The 20,002-nt window shown below is 42.8% G+C and overlaps 1 protein-coding gene across 3 annotated transcripts in view; it reads left to right on the forward strand.

The window, feature by feature from the left end:
• Positions 1-20,002, forward strand: part of CAMK1D (calcium/calmodulin dependent protein kinase ID) — a 252,128-nt gene that overhangs the window by 90,111 nt on the left and 142,015 nt on the right. For all 3 annotated transcript variants that reach the window (XM_090134801.1, XM_090134793.1, XM_031616048.2), the window contains exon 2: positions 3,292-3,423. In XM_090134801.1, the coding sequence (XP_089990927.1) occupies positions 3,292-3,423 (132 nt within the window). The remainder of the gene's footprint in view (positions 1-3,291; positions 3,424-20,002) is intronic.

The following is a 20,002-nucleotide window of genomic DNA, read 5'->3' on the forward strand; positions in this document are numbered from 1 at the left end:
TGTCACAGTGTAAAAATAAATATTGCACCCCATTTTACTGGGGAAGGAGAATAAAAATCCCCCATTTTCTAACCCCAGACATTTTGGCAGAACTTTGAACGCAAATCATTTTAACCCTCAATAAAATAATGTAATGAATTCTCACGGATAAATTGCTGCCTTCGTTAACATTTTGATTTTAAAGGGCACATTAATTCTTCTCGGGGAATGACTTCTATAGCAAGCCTGCCAGGTTAGTAGTTCTGGGAATGTTTTTTGAGGAGGTGGAGAATTTCTGTAGGATATATTACTGCTAGAAAGAAAATGAGCAGCCTTATCCTGCTGACTTTAATGTTTATCTATTCGTGCATAAGACAAGAGGGATTCAGTGGGGGGCTGAACTGAACTATTAAGTGTGGGTGTATTCAACAGTGTGTTTGAAATTAAGATAATCACTTGTCCATCCATATGCTGTTATTTCTGACTCTCCCCTGACTCCAGCAGACTGCAGTAGAGTCTTTGCTGCCTTTTGCTTGCTGATGCTTTCTTCTGCCATTTCTTTCTTCTTATCCTCTACCTCTCTTTCCTATCTCTTTAACTTTCTGATCTCCCTCTGCATCTCTTCCCTCCTTGCTCTTTCCTCCCATTGCTTCAATTCATTTCCCCCCCTCCCCTTGCTCTGTGACCACAGGAGCTGTGGGCCATCAGTGCCAAGGGCTGGCATGTGTGCGAACGCTTTAGATGAGGTTCAGCTCATTTCATGCTTTAATGAGAAAGGCTGTTAAGGAGATGTGGGATTGTTTTTCATGAGTATATCTCAGAGTTCCCCCAAAATTGCATTTAAATTCACAGTGTCTTCTTTCAACCCCATGGCTGCCCTGGTATGTGGCAAAAGAAATGCAGCAAAATGATGAACCCAGCTGAAACATAGACATTTCCCAAAGCTGGGTATATTGCATAGAGGGATATAAAGGGATTTCATTTATTTTGTCTTAGAACAGCAATGAAATCCAGATTAGAATGGAAGCTCTGTGTTTTATAGTACTGTAAACATTCAGAGGGCTATGTGAGCAGTAAATGACCAGTATGGATATGCTGCTCTTTTACACACCACTTAACTACTGGCAAAAAGATTGTTCAAGATACAGCTGGTGAAAGCCTGAGCAGATAGGACTTAAGGAGTTCATGACACACAGCTGGGAGCTGCCCTGTGAGTTTCTGAGACCAAAACCAATTAGCACTGAAGAGACTTAAGACTTCTCAGAAAAAAGGATTTTACTGCAATTCCACTGCTGACTGTCCCAAGCAGGAGGGTCAGGAGAAAGGCACTATTTAATGAACAAAATAATTAGAACCGTTGATGATAGGAAAGCAAAGAATAGTCTTCAAAAATACATTGGGTGGCTTAATTTTCATTTTTGTTACTCCAGCAGCCGGAGTCCATGATGCTATGACATGCCATGGCAGATTACACACAAAGTAGAAAACAAAGTTATTCCTGCAGAGTAGCATGAATGAGTCTGGTCCTTTTTTTGTCCTTTTTACCAAAAAGTGAAGCGACAGGGAGGCAAACTGTCAGTTTGCAAAAGTCGTTTTTAATCAATTCCTAAACTTCCTGTCTCTTTTCCATGTTATTGTTAATGGCTGAAGTATTTCTGTGTAAACAGGCAACTCTTTCCAGAACAGCATCCTCTTCTTTCTGCCCGCTTCAATTATCCATTGGCTCAATTCATTCAGCTCTTTTGCAACTTGGGAAGTGGTGGTGAGGTCATGGGTGCTTGACTGTGTCATTGAAGTGCCTGCCCAGGAAACACTTCTGTTGATCTGTAAACATCTAGATAAGCAATGATCATGGGAAATGAATCATAGAATATCCCAAGCAGGAAGGGACTCAGAAGGATTGAGTCCACCTTCAGGCTCCATACAGGACCACTCAAAAATCAGATCACAATGAAAGGTAGGGAAAGTGTGGTAGCAAAATGTGGTCAAATATTATCATTTTAGGAGCAGGCTGGATCGGGGGTGGATTTGCTTAGCCTGCTCCTGAGCTGTCTTCTCAGAGAGTTATGTAGAACAGAGTAACCTACTGTCTTGCCTCTTCTGTGTTTTATATATAAAATATGATCCTTCCACTGATGGTGAGGCACCAGCATAGGCTGCCCAGAGAAGCTGTGGATGCCCCATCCCTGGAGGCATTCAAGGCCAAGTTGGATGGGACCCTGAATAGCCTGAGATGGCGGGGAGCAACCAGCCTACGGCAGGGGTTGGAGTCAGGTGGGCTTTAATGTCCCTCCAACCCAAGCCATTCTACAATTCTCTGCTGGTGGAATTAGTTTAGGATATGGTTAGACAAGCGTGTGGTTCTCCGGTTCTTCTTGGGCAAGTCAGGTGCTTCAGTGAAAGGGATTTGCTGGTCCTTATCAGGCCAATGCACTGCATTGCCCAGTACTTCAGTGCTAAAACAGTGATAAGCTAATCCTGCTCAGTGTCCCAATGATGCTCAAAAATTACAAAAGCAGTTTGAGAACAGTAGATGCACTGTAATGTATTCCTGGTCTCTTAGTCAGCTGCAGATGCTTTGGAGGAAGAGTGCAGTCAATGATACCATTACAGAATAACCTAATGCAGGTAAAGCACTGCCCACTCTTAGCAGTTAGTGACTGGCTGCCGTGTGATGGTGTTTCTCTATCCTTTATTTGTGTAATCCTCTCTGGGGCAACTGCAGGGAGGCTGCTGTTCAGGCGGCCATTTGGACCTGTGATTTAATCCGATTGTTTGGCTTTAGCGATTACACACAGCCATTTGTTTTGTGGAATAACTGTGTGCAGAGAAGAATTCTGCCTCCCTGTCTGAGTCAGGAGTGAGGAGGGGTGAGGAGATGCTCTGGGCTGCCAGGGAGGAGCACAGCGGAGGCCCTGACCTCTGGTGGTCAGTGAGGTCCCTTTACTCGCAGGGACTTTGCAAATTCAACCTCCAAAAACCTCAGAAAGAGGAAAAGTTCATCATTGATCAGCTGTCCGCTGTGTGTGGAAGTGGTGCTTTCACATTTTTAGCCTTTGCTCAGACCTCTGCCGGGTTATAGTTCTTTATTAATATTGTTGGGTTTGGTAAGCCTTTCATATTTTGTGTGAACGTAAATGTCTGCGTATGCTAGAGCATCTTTCACTGTGCTTCCATAATGGTGTTGCTGTGATTAACAATTACAGCTATCAAAACCCACCAGAATGATACTCGATTGCCTAATTTCAATTAACAGAGAAATGACAATGCTTAAAACCTGAGCTTTTCTTCTCTTTTCTTTTCTTCCTTCAGGGGTGCATTCTCTGAAGTTGTTTTGGCTGAAGAAAGAGCTAGTGGGAAACTATTTGCAGTCAAGTGCATTCCCAAGAAGGCACTGAAGGGGAAGGAAAGCAGCATAGAGAATGAAATTGCAGTCCTGAGGAAGTAAGTACCAGACCTTCATTTCTGCTTCTTTGTTTCCCTTATGCTCCTGCGCTGAAGGAACAGGAGCAGTGATTGACAAGTGTGACTGGTAGGTTGTTCAGCCTGTCACAGGCAGACAAGAACGCCCGCGATTAAACGAGGCTGAAAATGTTTTGAGAGATGCTCTGGTTTTCTCTTATATTAAGCCAGTCCAGATGACTGCAAAGTGACGTTGAAGAGGAGTTAGGCTGGAGTTAAAACCTATGATGGCCTGCAAAGCCCTTTCCCGCTAATAATGTCAGCAGTTGGGTCACCGGCTTTGAGCAGAGTAAGAGCAGGGTTGTTCTTTCCAAGTGCTCAGTGCAGATTATACGCTGTTTGCTATCAAACTTACAGCATGCTACAGATGGCTGTAGGTGATGGCAGTAGTCTCCCATACCATGGAGAGGTACATCTGGAAGGAACATCTCAGGGCAACTTCTGTCCTATCAGAATTGTCCATGATGTGCAATTCTTTCCTGTCTGTGAGTGTAAGACATAACTAAGGCATAAATAAGCAGCTCATGACTGCTATGAACTCATTGCAGTCATTAGAGGCTTGACCTCATCCTCATCTTGTGCTCTGAAGGTCACCTGATTTGAACTGGTCACCTTTGAATTTCTTTCTAATTAATGGAAAAAGATTAGTGACTTTAGGATTGGTCCATATAATCTGTTCTGTTCTTCTAAAAGCAACTTCTCATTGAAATCAACGTAGTACAACTATATAGAAATCTACATTGGACGAGAGCAATCTGATGCCTGCTGCACTGCTGTCCCCAGTGGGGCTTCTGGCCCCAGCTCTTGGTCTTGTAGAAGCTGATAGCTCATTGTTTGAGCACAGTGATTTGTCTGATCCCGAATCTTTAAAGCTGGCTAGATATTTCTGCGCTAAATGCTCAGACAACCTAAGATGAAGCAGCAAATTCAAGGGCCAACTTGGCCATGTCAATAGGCAGAAAGGATTCTATTCAGCAGAGGTAAGGAGGTGAGGCTCCAAACAGGCACAAGCACTTGTTGCTGTTGCTTTCCCATGGCCAGACCCATATCAGGTCAGTGCAATGTACACTCGGTGATAAATGCAGTGTGCTGGCTTGCTATGTGGAATACTATGAACCTGTCATTAAGCCCAAACCTCTGCCATCTTCGTGATCAGGTAGTAATGGATGCTGGGCAGCTTGAACCATTCACTATGTTTATGGGTCTTTCTCCTGATACTCATATGTTGGTATAAGAGCAGAGAATATAGCACCTGGGCTGGGCTATTCTCACTGCAGTGGCAGGGGATGCAGTGGGTGTTGTGGTTTAACCTGACAGGTAGCTCAGCACCACAGAGTCGTTTGCTCCCAGTGGGATTGGGGAGAGAATAATTAAAAAAACCCAACAAAATAGAACTTGTGGGCTGAGATGAAAACTATTTACAAAGACAGAAAAGGAAGAGGGAAAACAGTAATGATAATAATGTATATGCATATATATATATAAAACAAGTGACACGCAATTGCTCACCACCCACCAAACGATGCTAAGCCAGTTCCCAAGGAGGAGCTGCTCCCCCAGCCAACTGCACTGTATTTCAAGGCTTTTTTTCGAGTGATGTCATATGGTGTGGAATATCCCTATGGCCAGTTCAGATCAGCTGTCCTGGTCCTGTCCCTTCCCTGCTTCTTGTGTCCCCATGGCCTCGCAGAACAGTATGAGATGCCCTTGGCTGTGTGCAGTGCTGCTCAGCAACAACTAAAGCATCGGTCTGTTATCAAAGTTGTTTTTCTCCTAAAGCCAAAGCATTGCATCATACCAGACACTGCAGAGAAAAAATCAACTTTGCCCTAGCTGAAACCAGGTCTGTGGGCAGAAATGTCCTTAATTTCATGCAATTCATTCTACTTTGTCTCTCATCCTACACTCACTATGGCCATAAGAGAGATCTGTCTTATTTTTTTAATCTGGTGTCTCCTACTAAGCTGTTGTTAATATAAACTTTGCATGCCATTGTATTAATTCTGAAAATAGGCATCTTTGCTAGCAGACGCAGCACTGAATTTGTATGCACCACCAAGGAAACACTTAGACAGATCCAGTTTGTTATTTTCTGCTGTTGAGGAGAGAAGATATCAACCTGCTCCTCTGTTGAATGAATTATCTGCCTCTAAAAAGTAGAAATAGTATTGAAAGGGGTGAAGTGGGTCCTGAGCTGCTGTTGCTAAGCTCCAAAGGTATCTACGTGTTCTGCCTTTGTTTCTGGTAGCTTTCTACCAAGTAGGGATGGCAAGTGTGTGTGATGTCTGATCAGTGGGTAGGATGCCAGAGCCCCAGGCTGCCACAGCCATGCCATGCCATGCACTAATTGGCCACTTCTGCAAAGGATGTGTGCAGATGCCTGGCAGAGGGATTTGTCCCTGTTCCCTGTGAGGGTTGTGCAGAGCTTCAGAGGATGGATGCAAAGCAAATATAAATATGCGCTTTTGTTCATCCTGTTCTCCCTTTCTATTTTTGCATTATGTCTTTGGAGTGCATAATCTCTGATGGGATTAAAGTCCCAGAGGACTCCCTGCAAAGCCGAAATGCAAGAGAACTCTTTGTGTTCCCTTCCGACATTTCTAGGGACAGTCAGAGGTCATAAAATCATAGAACCATTAAGGCTGGAAAAGACCCAAGGTCACGTAGTCCAACCATTAACCCATCACCACCATGCCCACTAAACTAGATGGTGCTGACCATGTCCAGAACTGATACACATGAATGTCACATGTGCTTTGTACCCTCTGGAAGAGGTCTGTCCCAGTGTCAGTCCTGCCAAAATCACCCAGATCTGATAGAACCACGATGGAGGAAGGTTTGCATGATGCTGTCTGTTGAAGTCATGTTTTAATAACATCTTTTGAATTCAGGATTGAAAGCATGAATGTTATGACCAAAATTTCTGCAAGCTGCTGTAGTGATCCTGCAATAGCAGGGGGTTAGACTTGATCCCCAGAGGTCCCTTCCAACTCCTACAATTCTGTGATTCTTAAAAACCCTTGGATCTTCTCTCATTTCTTCTGCTTACTTCCAGCATGACCTGGAATGTCTTCTGTCTTAAATATTTATTGTCTGTGAAACAGCCAAAAAATTTTTGAACAAGAAGCTTTACCTGCAGAACCTTTGGCTATCCTTCCCCATGTCAGAGTGGGTCCAAGAAGGGAAGTTTCTGGTGTGGGCTTTTAGAGCAAAACAATCACAGTGTCCTACCAACTCTTCTCTGTGTCTCACCTAAAAACCCATTGGAAGTGCTAACCAAACACTCTGTGCTGGGGAAGGCTGATGGTGCCCATGCAGAGTTCATGGAAGGTAGGCTAGGAGATTTTATCTTTTGGATGCTCCCTGTCTGTGGGCTTGGCCACTGTTGCTGCCAAGACAAAATGACACATTTTAGAAGTGATGTTCTGCTAACAGAGGAGCGAACTGCCAGCCAACTGATCTGCATGTTTGTGCCAGTGCCAGAGTGAATCATGCACACTCCAACATTTTATTTTTCCATGGCCAACAAATCTGTTCTTAAAAAAGAAAAAAAGACGGAAGAGCCGTTAAGTCAATATTTACGCCTAGCAACCTTAACAGGGTTCTTCCAATATGGACTCTCTTGTTTCCCATGGAAATCCATGGCAACATTCCCCAGAGACTCCTCTGGGTGGGGACGTAGTGGGAAGGAGCTCGCTGCTGGGTGCAGTGCTGGCATGACTGATGCATGCAGCTAATCCAGGAGCTCCAGCCTGACAAATCCTTTTGTCCTCTTCTCAGCAAAGCGTTTAAGCATGTGCCTAATTTTGGATGATAATTGATCCCTGTGAAAACAATGGACTCTTTGAGATTACCTTGCTGAACTTGGGCCTAAAGCGATGCTTCACAGCAGAGGAAAAATCGTGTAATCATTAAGGCTGGAAAAGACCACTGAAATTACCAGTCCAAAGATCGACCCATCCCCACCATGCCCACTCACCACATCCCTCAGTCCCACATCTACATGTTTCTTGAACACCTCCTGGGATGGTGACTCAACCACCTCCCTGGGCAGCTTCACCACTCTTCATGAGAAAAAATGTTTCCTAACATTCAATCTGAACCTCTCTTGCTACAGCTTGAGGCCATTACCTCTCATCCTATTGCTGTAACTTGGGAGAAGAGGCCAACCCCCACCTCGCCTCAGCCTCCTTTCAGGCAGTTGTAGAGAGCAAGGTCTCCCAGAGCCTTCTCCAGATGAACAATCCCAGTTCTCTCAGCTGCTCCTCAGAAGACTTGTGCTCCAGACCCTTTACAGCTTTGCTGCCCTTCTCTGAAAACACTTCAGCTCTGTGAACTAGCTCTCCATGAGGAGCAATACTGCACTGAGTTACACAAACTTCTTCTGACCTGAAATGTGGGGAGTTTCATAACCTGCTCAGAAAGCAACACTTTTCTGTTTTCAAGCAGAAGGGTAAATGCAATCTCTTCCATTGTTTGCTGTAGAATAGTGGCAATTTCTTCCCAGTATGATAATTGTGCAGGTGTGAACAGGCTGAAGGATGAATTGGCTGTTAGACGTGTTTCTGCAGGCAGTAGGTGGTGTGAAGAGCTGGGATGCAGCAAGGCACCAGTCTAAGCTCTAAAGAAGTAGAACAAAACAACCTTGTAGGAGTCAGACAGAAAAATATGCCTGATTATTATTATTTTTTAATGTATCTTGTTTTTTTGTTTTTTTGTTTTTTTCTTGGCTACAACACTTTTTATTGAAGAGAAACTTTCTAACTAATACCTGCACAGGTTCAGTGCTGAGTCAGGGGAAGGTGAAGAGAAGTATCAGTGCACACAACAGTATTGATTACTTCCTAGCAGCCACATGTACAAATTAAAGTCTTGTTTAACAGATGCTGTTTAGCTAGCAAATCAGACTCTGCTTCAGTTAGTTTCTGCTGAACAGGGATTTAAAAAATATTTTATAAACTCTTTAGATATGTCCCCCCTCTCATCTGCTCTGTCATCTCCTAGATCCTTGGGGAGAGTCACCATTAAATTCCTTATTACAAATCTGAGCCATGCCTAAATGCAGGCTGAAGACATGTTCCTTGTTAAGCAGCTGGTGAATGGTCTAGAGTTCTTGTCTTATGGGGAGCAGCTGAAAGAATTGGGATTGTTTAGTCTGGAGATGTGGAAGCTTGGGGACACCTTATCACCATGTAGAGCTTTCTGAAAAGAGGTTGTAGTGATGTGGGGGTCAGCCTCATCTCCCAGGTAACAGCGATGGGATGAGAGAGACTGGCCTTAAATTGTACCAGGGGAGGTTCAGGTTATTAGGAAAAACTTAATCTCAGAAAGAGTTGGTGAGGCATTGGCACAGGCTGCCCAGGGAGGTGGTGGAGTCACCATCCCAGGAGGTGTTCAGAGAAAGGGCAGATGTGGCACTGAGGGATTAGTGGGCATGGTGGGGTGGGTTGATGAATGGACTAGATGATCTTAGTGGTCTTTTCCAACCTATATGATTCCATGATTCTGTTTTGCTCCTTTTCAGTAGCCCATTGATGAGAAACTCCTTCTCAAACTTCTATCCTCAGCTCTTATTTCTGTAAGGGCTTATCCATCCCAGGGAAAGTCTCCAGGAAGCTGAAACAACATGTAGTTTTGAAATCCTTTAGTTATCTCTCATTAAAGTCTTCTGTGCAATTTAACTCCAAATAAAAGGCAACATTAATTCTGAATAAAACTGTTCATGCAGAAACTTAATGCACCTTAACACAAATTCAGGCATTTAATTAATTTGGATGAATGTTCCTGAGTGACTTTGTAGGTTAGAACCTCCTGTTCAACCCACTGGATGTTTTTGATTAAAAAAACAAAGTTCTTGCAAGCCTGGGTGGTCCCATACTCCAGTTTCCCAATCCAGAAGCTCTGCTGGTGCCCACCAATGCTCTCCAATGGCAATTATTTTTCTATGAGAGATCACCCAGCTGGAGCACAGGGCCAGATAAACTGAAGAAGGGATACTCAGATCCTGTGGTAGTGAGTGTTAGTGTAAACGCAATGGTAATTAGGTCGTGTAACAGGTGTATAAAGGAACTACTGTGGGACTGGTGTTTAAGTAGTCAGTGACTAATTACCTCTTGATGCTCCAGTGGTAAGAGCTCTTTTCCTTTAAATAAATGAATGAGATAGTTAAAAAAGGGAAAAAATAATTATAAAAAAAAGCCAAACACTTGGCAACTCTATCTGTCAGATAAAATCATTTCTCTGAAGTTTTGCTTACTCTGTAGACAAAATAGGCTTGCTGTTTTTTCCTTTTTTTTCCCCCACCCTGTGAATAATGGTAAGAGGATAGGCTGCCTCAGCAAGAACTGAAGAGACAGCTGGTTGTTATATTAAGTAATCACTTTCAGAGAAAGCTTTTACGTAGATTTACTAGCTAAAACCTGGCTTGCACACACCACTGCGGTAGTGCTTGTTGACAGAAGGCTGGGTCTGCCCTCCCCGAGCTCTGAGCCCTGCCAGCAGCAAATCCCAGGTCTTCCCAAAATCTGCATCCCCAGCAGGATCCTGAGGATAGATCAGGGTTCCCCAGGTAGGGGAGTGATACTGGGTGGAAGGGAGATTTAGGTAAGCTGTTAGGAATTCTTTACCCATAGGGTGGTGAGCCACTGGCACAGCTGCCCAGAGAAGCTGTGGATGCCCCATCCTTGAAGGTGCTCAAGGCCAGGCTGGATGGGGCCCTGGGCAGCCTGAGCTGGTAGTGGGCAGCCCTGTGTATGGCAGGGGGTTGGAACTGGATGATCTTAAAAGTCCCTTCCAACCCAAGCCATCCTATGATTCTGTGATGGGGATGTCAGTGGTCAAAGAACAGGGCTGCCCCAAGGATATAATTGTTGGCATTGCACATGGGTCGATTTCATCACTGCCCATGGGGCCACATTTAGTGCTAGGCACTACTGCAGGCATGGCCCCTAAAGAGAGCTAGACATGGAAAAGAGCCAAACATGCAGGGTAGGGGGCTGTTCGGGCTTAACTTAAAATGACATCAGCTTTGGTCCATGAGATCATCACCCAAATGAAGAAAATGCAAACAGCGTGAGTCGCCCTTCTCAGATGTCAGGCAAAAGTGAATCTGACCCTATATATATAGGTATGGCATAAGATAGCTTTATCTTGGCACTACTTCTTGACTTCTTGCTAAGCAGCTCATTTTGCTGCAAAGAATTCACACTAGTGGAAAAAAAGCATAGTGAAATCTGAAACAAAGCTGACACCGTTTTTGATCACTGAGATGCTGGAAACTTTGCAGGGGAAGACTTTGCAGGCAGGGCTGCCCAGATCATATTTCATTCGAGATTAGATATAAGCTGATGTAGGGAAGCAGATCACAGCATCCGAAAAATCCTAAAATACATTCAGTGAAGAAGGAAATAGTAAACACAAACAAAATCTGTGATATCTTCTCATACACAGTTTTATCTACTACTAAGCAACGTGCTCCTCAATAGCTTTTCAGCGGTGTGCAGGTTTCAGTGTTTCAGCCTGCCCTCCTGCAGTGTGCTCAGAGACTGTTGTGTTCCTTGAATGAGGCTACAGTGTGAGAAGCTGTAGCCTGATTTCCAGGTGACAGAGCGGCTGTTCTCCTTCTGAGGAGCAGTGCTTTACCAGACATTGCTTGCATAACTGTTCCTCAAGGTCAGCCCGTGCCCTGACTCATCTCAAAAGATGGGTCCCAAGAGATGAGGGCAGGTCTAGGGGGATAAGCATACAGCAGAGCTCAGTGCTCCCGCATGAGAATTAATTTGGTACACTTTGGAAGAAACAGCTGCTTTCTGAAATAGTTACTCTGAGATGCTTTCAAATTAGCAGAATGTGTTTTTCAGTATAGGCTGTGCCAAGCGTCTGCTTTATGCAGAGCCCATCCTCTGCATGACTGCGTGCACAAAGCTGGGGTCCTTTCAGAGCTTTTAGCTAAAGAATGACAAAACGTACCCTGTTTTCGTGTGTTTATTACTCAGGAAGATGGTTACAAGCATATTGCATTGATACAAGTTCCTGATTATTTGTGCTGTTGTCTGCTACCTAAAAGGAACAAATTGTCAAGAGGCATAAAGACTCTTTAATAAGATCCAACAGTTTGATAAATGACTCAGCCTTATCTCTGGACACATAAGGTCTCTGTCACTCCCACATGTTCAACGCAAAGAGTTGCCTTATTGGTGAGCACCTGCCTCCAGCAGGGCTTCATAGAGCACCCAGTCCTTGCTTGGGAGGACACGTATCTGTTCAGCCAACCCACGCCATGGAAGATGTGGGGCTGTGTTTAGAGGGTGCAAGTTGTTGAGTGGTGCAGTAATAACAGGGAAAGCATTTTCACAGCTCATTGCAGTCTAAATCTTCCAGGAAGAGTTGGTGCTGAAGATGTGGTCCTAAGTGGCTCCGCTGGGTGAAATACTTCCTCTTGCTTTGTTCAGAGGGTTGTTCATAGGTCATCTGGAATACTTTATCCAAAACAAAGTTTTTATGTTACAATTTTTCCCCATGAAAGCCATTTCTTCATTTGGAAGAAGTATAAAGGGCTACTTACAGGCCTCATGGCACTTGCAAAGTGAAGATGTCATTGTCAAAATGATACCAACAAATTGCATTTTCCCTCTTTTCTGATTTAATACTGAAACATTAACAAGAGGAATTCAGTGTTAAATATTAAGCTATTGTGATGCCCTGTTGGAGCCGGTTAGCTTAACCACACAACTGCCATATTTTAATGATGGATAAGTTATTTACATATGCAGTCCTCAATGGATATTCCTCTATCTCATTTTCTTGCTATTAAAATCAATGGCATTAATTCATAGAGCATTGCAGAGTGGTGAATTAGGGTATAATTTTTAAAGTGCTGCATAAAGTAAATGCAAGGTAGGATTCATCCGGCCAGCTGGAAGCTTCCTCAAGGTACACAGCTGCATCTGAACTCACATCTCGCTTGCTTAGGAAATCAGCAGATATGCATTTCTAAGTGGATCAGAATGTACAGGCAGGAAAAAAACAAGTATTCCAAAAATGTCAGTTTGTGAAGGTAGAAACAGGAATCTTATCAGACATGACAGTTTTCATAAGCACTCCTTGTCTAAAGCAGTTGTTTACTCCTAGGAGCATGCTAGAATACTTTGTGAATACAAACCACTGCATTTTAGGCCTCCACTAAAATTAGACCAGCAGAGGTATTGCTGGGCCACATTTTTGGTTGATGAACTCAGTGTGAATTTAAACACCTCAGCTGACAACTCTCTTCCAGAGGGTTGTGGTTAATTGCTCTGTGGAGGTCAATGATGAATGGTGTCCTCCAGGCTTCCAACTTGGGACTGGTGCTCTTCAACATCTTTATCAATGACAGAGAGAGTAGGATTGAGTGTACCCTCAGCAGTCTTGCTGGCAGCAAGCTGAGTGGTGTAGTTGACACAATAGAAGGAAGGGATGCCAACCAGAGGGACCTGGACAGGGTCAGAAAGTGGGTGCGTGAGAACCTGATGTGATTTAACAAGGCTAAGTGCAAGGTATTGCAATTGGGTCAGGTCACTCCCAGATACATGTACAGACTGGGAGAACTCATTGCAAGCATCCCTGCAGAGAAGGACTTGGGGTTCTGGTGGATGAAAAGCAGGACATGAGCCAGCTGTGTGCTCTTACAGCCTGGAAGGCCAACTGTATCCTGTGCTGCACCAACAGAGGGGTGGCCAGCAGGGAGAGGGAGGGGATTGTCCCCCTCTGCTCTGCCCTTAGGAATCCCCATTTGGAGTACTGTGTCCAGGTCTCAGCCTCACAGCACAGGAAGGATGCAGAGCTGTTGGAGCAGATCAAGAAGAGGGACACTAATTTGTTCAGAGGGATGGAGCACCTCTTTTATGAAGAAAGTTTGAGAGAGTTGGGCTTGTTTAGCTTGGTGAAGAGAAGGCTCTGGGGAGACCTCATTGCAGCATCCTGATAAACACGAGGGGAGTTTATAAACATTAGGAAGACTTTTTACATATTCTGATAGTGATAGGACAAGGGAGAATGGCTTTAAGCTAAAGCAGAGGAGATTTAATTTTGACATTAGGAAGAAATTCTTTACTCAGAGGGCAGTGAGGCACTGGCACAGCTGCCCAGAGAAGCTGTGGATGCCCCATCCCTGGAGGTGCTCAAGGCCAGGTTGGATGGGGCCCTGGGCAGCCTGAGCCCACAGCAGGGGTTGAAAATGGGTGGGCTTTGAGGTCCCTTCCAACCTATGATTCTACCTTCCATTTTCATTTATAGAAAATGAATCAAAATTACATTTTCTCTCTTGCTAAGGCCATGATTTCACATGTCTGGTACCAAAGTTTGGCATGAGGAGCTGGCTATGACCTTAAGAAAATGGCAAAATATTTTCACTCCATCCCATATTCAGTTGCACCACATTAAACCTAGAAGCTACCTTTGTGTTTTGAATACGTCCTGGGTTGACAGCTGCATAAATTAACTGGTATTTTGCCAACTAAGCCTGCAGTTGTCATCTGTACCACATATTGATTCAGTCTTAAAATGCTTACTCAGACACTTGGTTTGTGCTCACTAGGAATTCTGCAGGAAAAAAAAATAAGTAAAATAAGATAAACTATGCTATAGTAAAATAAGTAAAATAAGATAAACTATTTAGCAATGGATTTCATCTTTGACCAAGAAAAAAATGATGATTATCTTGTTATGAATTAATTAAATTTTAAAAATACATATCAGAAATTCTATTTTTTAACATACCTTACATTCATATGATGTTAACTTAAGCAAAATAGATTTGTTTTACACTGAAGTGAGACTGGCCATGCTATGGAGTAATGCTTCTGCACCTACAGGACTTTAGTCAAACCAGTTTTCAAAGTAAACCTAGTATTTTCCTTCTTTGCATCCATGTTTCTGTTTCTCTTGTTATCAGATAATTGCCCAGCTCTTAATCCTTGTAAGTACTCAAAACTGTGGGTTGGTTTAAGTACTGGCAATTTGCGAGCAGACTACAAAATCATTTCCATAAGAACGTATGGCAGCTCTTACTTTGCCAGATATTTTATGAAATTAAAGTTGTTGAGTATTACATTGAATGGGGATGCTATTGCCTCCCTATTACTGCTTTTTTTCCCCCAAGGGAATAGATATAGGTGAATTCAAGCTTTCTTAGAGACAAAAAAGAATGCATATCTTAACAGAATTGATTTCTTTATTGTCAAAATTTGTTTAAAACTTTGGAAATATTAGCAAGAAGCATTAGCAAATAATCTAGGGTGTTTTATTGCTCCACACTGAATCAGAAACAACTGACAAATGCAAGGCAAATGCCAGGTATGCTTTTGCACACCAGCATTGACTCCTCCTGAGATTAGTCCAAAATTTCTATATATACTCCGTTTGGGTTCCACCAAATGGAATAACAGCCTGCTTCAAATATCTTCATACCTTTGTGATATCTGCTGTCTTGACTGACGCACCAGGGATTAAACTGGGACCCTTTTGGATTTACACATATGTGTCTGTGCATCCTCAGCTAATTCAGGCCATGGTGGAATGGGCACTAGGCACAAGAGTTGACTCTTGCTGATATACTTTTTTGAAAAATATAACAACGTGTGCTTATTTTTTCATTGTTTCATCCTTTTTTTTCCCCTTCATCCACCAAAAGCAGAGGAGTCCCCATGTCGCAACTGTATTTGGCATCATACGCTTTGCCAAGATGTGCTCTGGAGCAGTGCAATCTGGTTATCCCATCTATGCTGTAAACTTAGTAATTAGAACAGAAAACAGCAGCTGTTCACAACTTTTTCTCTTAAAAAGGATAATACAGGATTTCCAACTGCAAACAAAGGGGAAAAGGCTTTGTGTTCATTTTTAAACGCTCTCTCTGTGAGTCATAACAAATATGTGAATATGGCACGATCCACACGCAGCCCTAATCTGCATTTATACAGAAATGCTAGTTTTTCCCATCCTAAAGATAAAATCTTACTGTAGCTGTGATGGCTGTGTGCATTTAGCTTTCCTGCGCCTGGCTGCTGGGAGGGAAGCAGAAACCTTCATGATGAACTTTGAAACCTTTCCTTCTGTGTTCCTTGGGCACGTGAGAACATTTCTTGTGGGTAGAGCTGCTGTGTGCCCTGCAGCATTTAGATCTTGAAGGCATTGTCCTTCCCTTATATGGTGCACAAAGCCTGCATCTAGGCTGTGCGGCATCAGCATGGGTAAACGAGCGCTTGTCGTTAACAAATAGAAGAGGGTAATATGAGCTAATGCTATTCTGGTCAATAGGAAAATTCAAAGCTGTTGAACTTGGTTACACGATTCGTTGAGGCTCCCTTGAGAATTTCAGCCCAAAGCAAAAGTGGAAAGAAGCCCTAAGCTGAGGACTGTGAGCTTTTACCTTCTGCAGTCCCACAGTGAGCGCATAGGGTCTTATAACACAGCAGATGTGCTGTACAGCATCCGTTCTTGCTTCCAGTGTTTCCAAAACTACTGTCTCCAAAAAAATCAGTTCCTTCTTCCCAGTATTTCATAAATCAACGTGGCTTTACTGTTCCAAAGGTAGTTACTCCATCTCCAAGCACATGTAACTGCAGCACAGCTCAGCCAACACAGGAACATGGCTTCCCCATTGAGGTAGCTCTCCACTACCTCTGGGTTATGGGTAGGTAAACTGGAGTTTTGTGGTGTTGCAGCTGATTTATGCTGCTGTGGCTGAGTCCTGACTTCACCCTGCAGAGGAGGAATCTGCCAGGGACCTGCCATGTCCTCTTCCCTGTCCTCTTCCATCAGTGTAGCTGTAGATCTGGAACAAGGGGATCCAAAAAGATGCTCGTATAACAAGAAAGTGGTCTCTATCTTACAAAAAAGGGTTTTCTTATCCCCTGTCTTGCTGCTGACCCTGAATTAGTTTTCCTTCTAAAAATGAAAAGTCCAGGCACAGAGTTCACCACCAAACTTCACCCTGAAAAGATGGAGATGGCACGCAGAAGTTTTCTCCTCTTGGCTCTGAATTACTGTGGTGGCTCTGAATTGCTGACTTGGTTTAAAATTCCTTTTTTCATTGGAAGCATATGCTTGTGATTTTCTTTCTTATGGTGACACACTTTACACTCTTACCCAAGAGCTGTTTTCTTAATAGGACCAACTATATTTGGAATCACTTTGAATTGCTCTTGAAATGGAAGATTAATGTCAATATTTCTGGCAGTTTTTCACTATCTTTTTCCCTGTAAATGAGTGTTAAACAACTATTCAAGCTGGGAATACCTACAGCACTTCTTTCTGAGCATGATTTGATTTGTTTCATTTTAATGCTGAATAAGCTCCTAGTGTAGCTGATAAAAGTAAATGTATTAGCAGTAAAACTGGTGGAGGATTTTGTAGAAAGGGTATGTTGATGACTATAGAAGGCTATGCTTTGCATCAATTTACATACAGGGAATTCTTATACACTGTAGGGACCTGGGTCATGGTCATATACAGACTGTGTCACACATCTGGATCCCACTGAAAACTGTGGACTGGGGATGTTAGGAGACCTTTTAGTTTTTGATATTCAGCTATAAAATTTCCTATACCATATTCATGCCGAATTCATCCATGTAGGATACAATGCACTCTGGTTTTGGGCTTCACTTTGGACTGTAAGACAAAACATCAGCCCTAACTCTCAGGATCTGGTCATGAGAGTCCCTTAGCACTGTGATCCCTCCTGGCATGGTCCTTGGTTTTCTGCATCCCTGAAGGCAGCAGCTCAGAGGTTGGGCACACCCTGAAGCATCTCAAAGTACAGAGCTTATGGTCTCATTGGTATGGATTGCATTTTTGTATTTCTCACCCTAATTACCTGTCAGAATATGTTTAGTACTATACTGGAAATCTATTAAGAGGAATATACTTTTTTTTTTCTCCTTTTATTCACTGGAACTATGAAGGTATCTTCTATACTCCTAATTTTAAAAACACCTTTCTAATTCCCATTTGTTTGGATTTAACTTCCTTCCTGACTTCTTTGCTGTGTGTTTCTTGATATATTAAAAAAAAAAAAAAAATCTTAGTTTAATTTTCTCCCCACATGGGTGCTTATTTTGTGCAATCTGTCTATTTTCAATAAGCAGAGTTGAGTAGAGCTCTTCTTTATAGACATTGGCTGGTGCTTGGAGTCCTCCCCCATGTGTACTCTGCAGCTAAAAGTGTTCTCATGGCTCATTGTGATTTATGGGGAGAGTGACAGGAGGAAAAATGCATTTGCAGAGTAGTATAATCCTGAAAAGAGCACTTGATTTGTTGATAAACCTCAGCTGCATTTTATCTTCATTTATTAAGTAAGTGCTCCTGTGAGGTTTGAGTAACTGAGAGGTAGGGAGAGCTGATCTAGGAGGATAGTGAAGCTGTGGGGGTGAATTATGATAAAGACCCACAGCCAAGAACATGAAGTACCAAGAAACTGGGTAAAAAGAGGGATTCTGGTGGGGGAATCAGCTCCTTGACTGCTGTGGGCAATTCATTTCTTGTATTTAGGAGAATGAAAGAGTGAAAGCCCAAGAGCTTTTTCTAGAAATGGCTTTCCAGCAGTAGCTTTCAACTGTTTGAACAGGCAGGAGGTTCTTCTATTTTTTTCCCCAATGTTTTGCACACTATAGGCTGGAAAACACCTCTCTGAAGCATGGGGGGGGGGGGATGAAAAGGAAATTAAAACAAGCAAACAAAAAATCAACTCCAGAGAAAGCAGAAACTAACCATGGCAGGTTCAAATTAACACGGAGCACCATGCTGGGTGCCTCCAGTATCAGTGCAGTTGCTGAGTTAATGTTGGATATGGCTTTTAGGAAATCTGTTTTTTTTTTTTTCTTGTAAATACCTGAGCCCATGGCATTATTCATCAGGCTTGCAGGAGCCACAACCAATCCTTGCCTGTTCCTGCACTGTGGTTTTCCTAGGAATCACAGTGAAGGTAAGATGACCAAAAAAAAAAAAAAAAAAAAAAAAAAAAAGGCAGTAAGGCAGCTTGTTCTTCCTGCACGGAGAGAGTGCATGAGCAAACAAGAATTCTCTCAGCCTCTTCTAGGCTAAGCCTTACATTTGCAGGGTCCTAAAAGAGCATCTCCTCCCTGAGCCTACTCCTGCTGAGTTGTTGCAGAGCCCAGATAAAATAGCATTTCTGAAGCAAAATCATCAGTTTTGCTGAGTTACATAAACAACTCATTGTTATCTAGAGCTAAAAGCAGTGTTGGGAGAGAACAGTTAGTTAAAAACTGCTTTGCAGTGCTGTGCATCTCTTTGTATTGGAACAAAAGTGGAACATTGTTGAGTAGGTGATCAGGCTGTTTGGTAAGCAGTTTTCCTCATGCTTTCTCCTCTTAAAATTGGATAACACTGAGGAATTGGTGCTGATCAAAGAAGTTGTTTAGTGTGTGTTATGGTGGGACTAGAAGCTTTTCTATAGCTCTGTCAGTAGGACTTAGGGGTTGGAGCTTGAAGATCTTTAAGGTCACTTCCAACCTAAGCCATGCTGTGATTCTATGACTTGTCACGTAACAAAACAGAAATGCTTCTTCCTTGGGATCATTACACTTGTAGTATTCCACCCTTCCCAACAAGGCATAATGCATGTGCACATTATTCTAAATAGTAAATATATTTATACATAGCACATGGCTACTTTAATGTTATTATGATTGCGTAATCCAGGAGAAAGGGGGAATGTTATGGGAGCGAGGAGTCGAGATTCAATAGAAGAGTTTCTCAATTTGTACTCTGAATGAGGTTCACAAACAGTTATTTCCCGATGCATCTTTTTGTTCTCCACGCTTAGAATAGGGGAAAAAAAAAAAACACTTGAAAGAAGTGTAGTCAAATGCTAGGAATGTGAATAGGAGCTGTGAACCTCCATGAAAATTTGCAGTTTGTTCAAATTTGCCTTTTGTATTTTATAGACAATGGAATTTTACAGGTGAGCTCTGAAAGCTATAAAAGCCAAGCAAAATTATATGCCAGATCACGCTTGCATTCGAGGAAGCTGCTTCCGAATTTCATTACAGGCGCATCCCTACAGCTGAGACACAGGGGCAGATTCTGGCCATAGTGATGGCTGGAAAATGAATTGGAAATGCCCCACTTGGACAAGGGCTTGGACCACCACTTGTGTTTATTGCCTGAATCCAAGCAAAATCAACCAGGGATCAATAAGCACATAAGGCTGCAGAGAAATGGGGCTTCAAGCCTGTGTATCACTGGTTAACCCATGGGTGTCCAGCCTTCTGGCTTTCCTGGGCCTCATCGAGTGAAGAGGAATTGTCTTTGGCCACGTATAAAATGTTTGATGTAGTTAATGTATATAAGTAACAAAATGTCTTTTTATTTTTTCTTAAAATCTACAGTAAGAGGAAAACAAAACCATAAAACTAGTGGGTTAATTGACTTTCTTTTTGTGAAGCCATTGCATCAGTCTTGTTCAGTGTAACTGGTTACAAATTCTTAATGCGTTGAGAACATATTGATGCTCATCCATGTTTTTGATGAAATTTTACTCTTCCAATATTTCATCCTTGAAAAT

The sequence above is a fragment of the Phasianus colchicus genome, chromosome 1, assembly GCF_987193195.1.
Source record: "Phasianus colchicus chromosome 1, bPhaCol1.hap1.1, whole genome shotgun sequence".
NCBI classification, from domain to species: Eukaryota; Metazoa; Chordata; class Aves; order Galliformes; family Phasianidae; genus Phasianus; species Phasianus colchicus.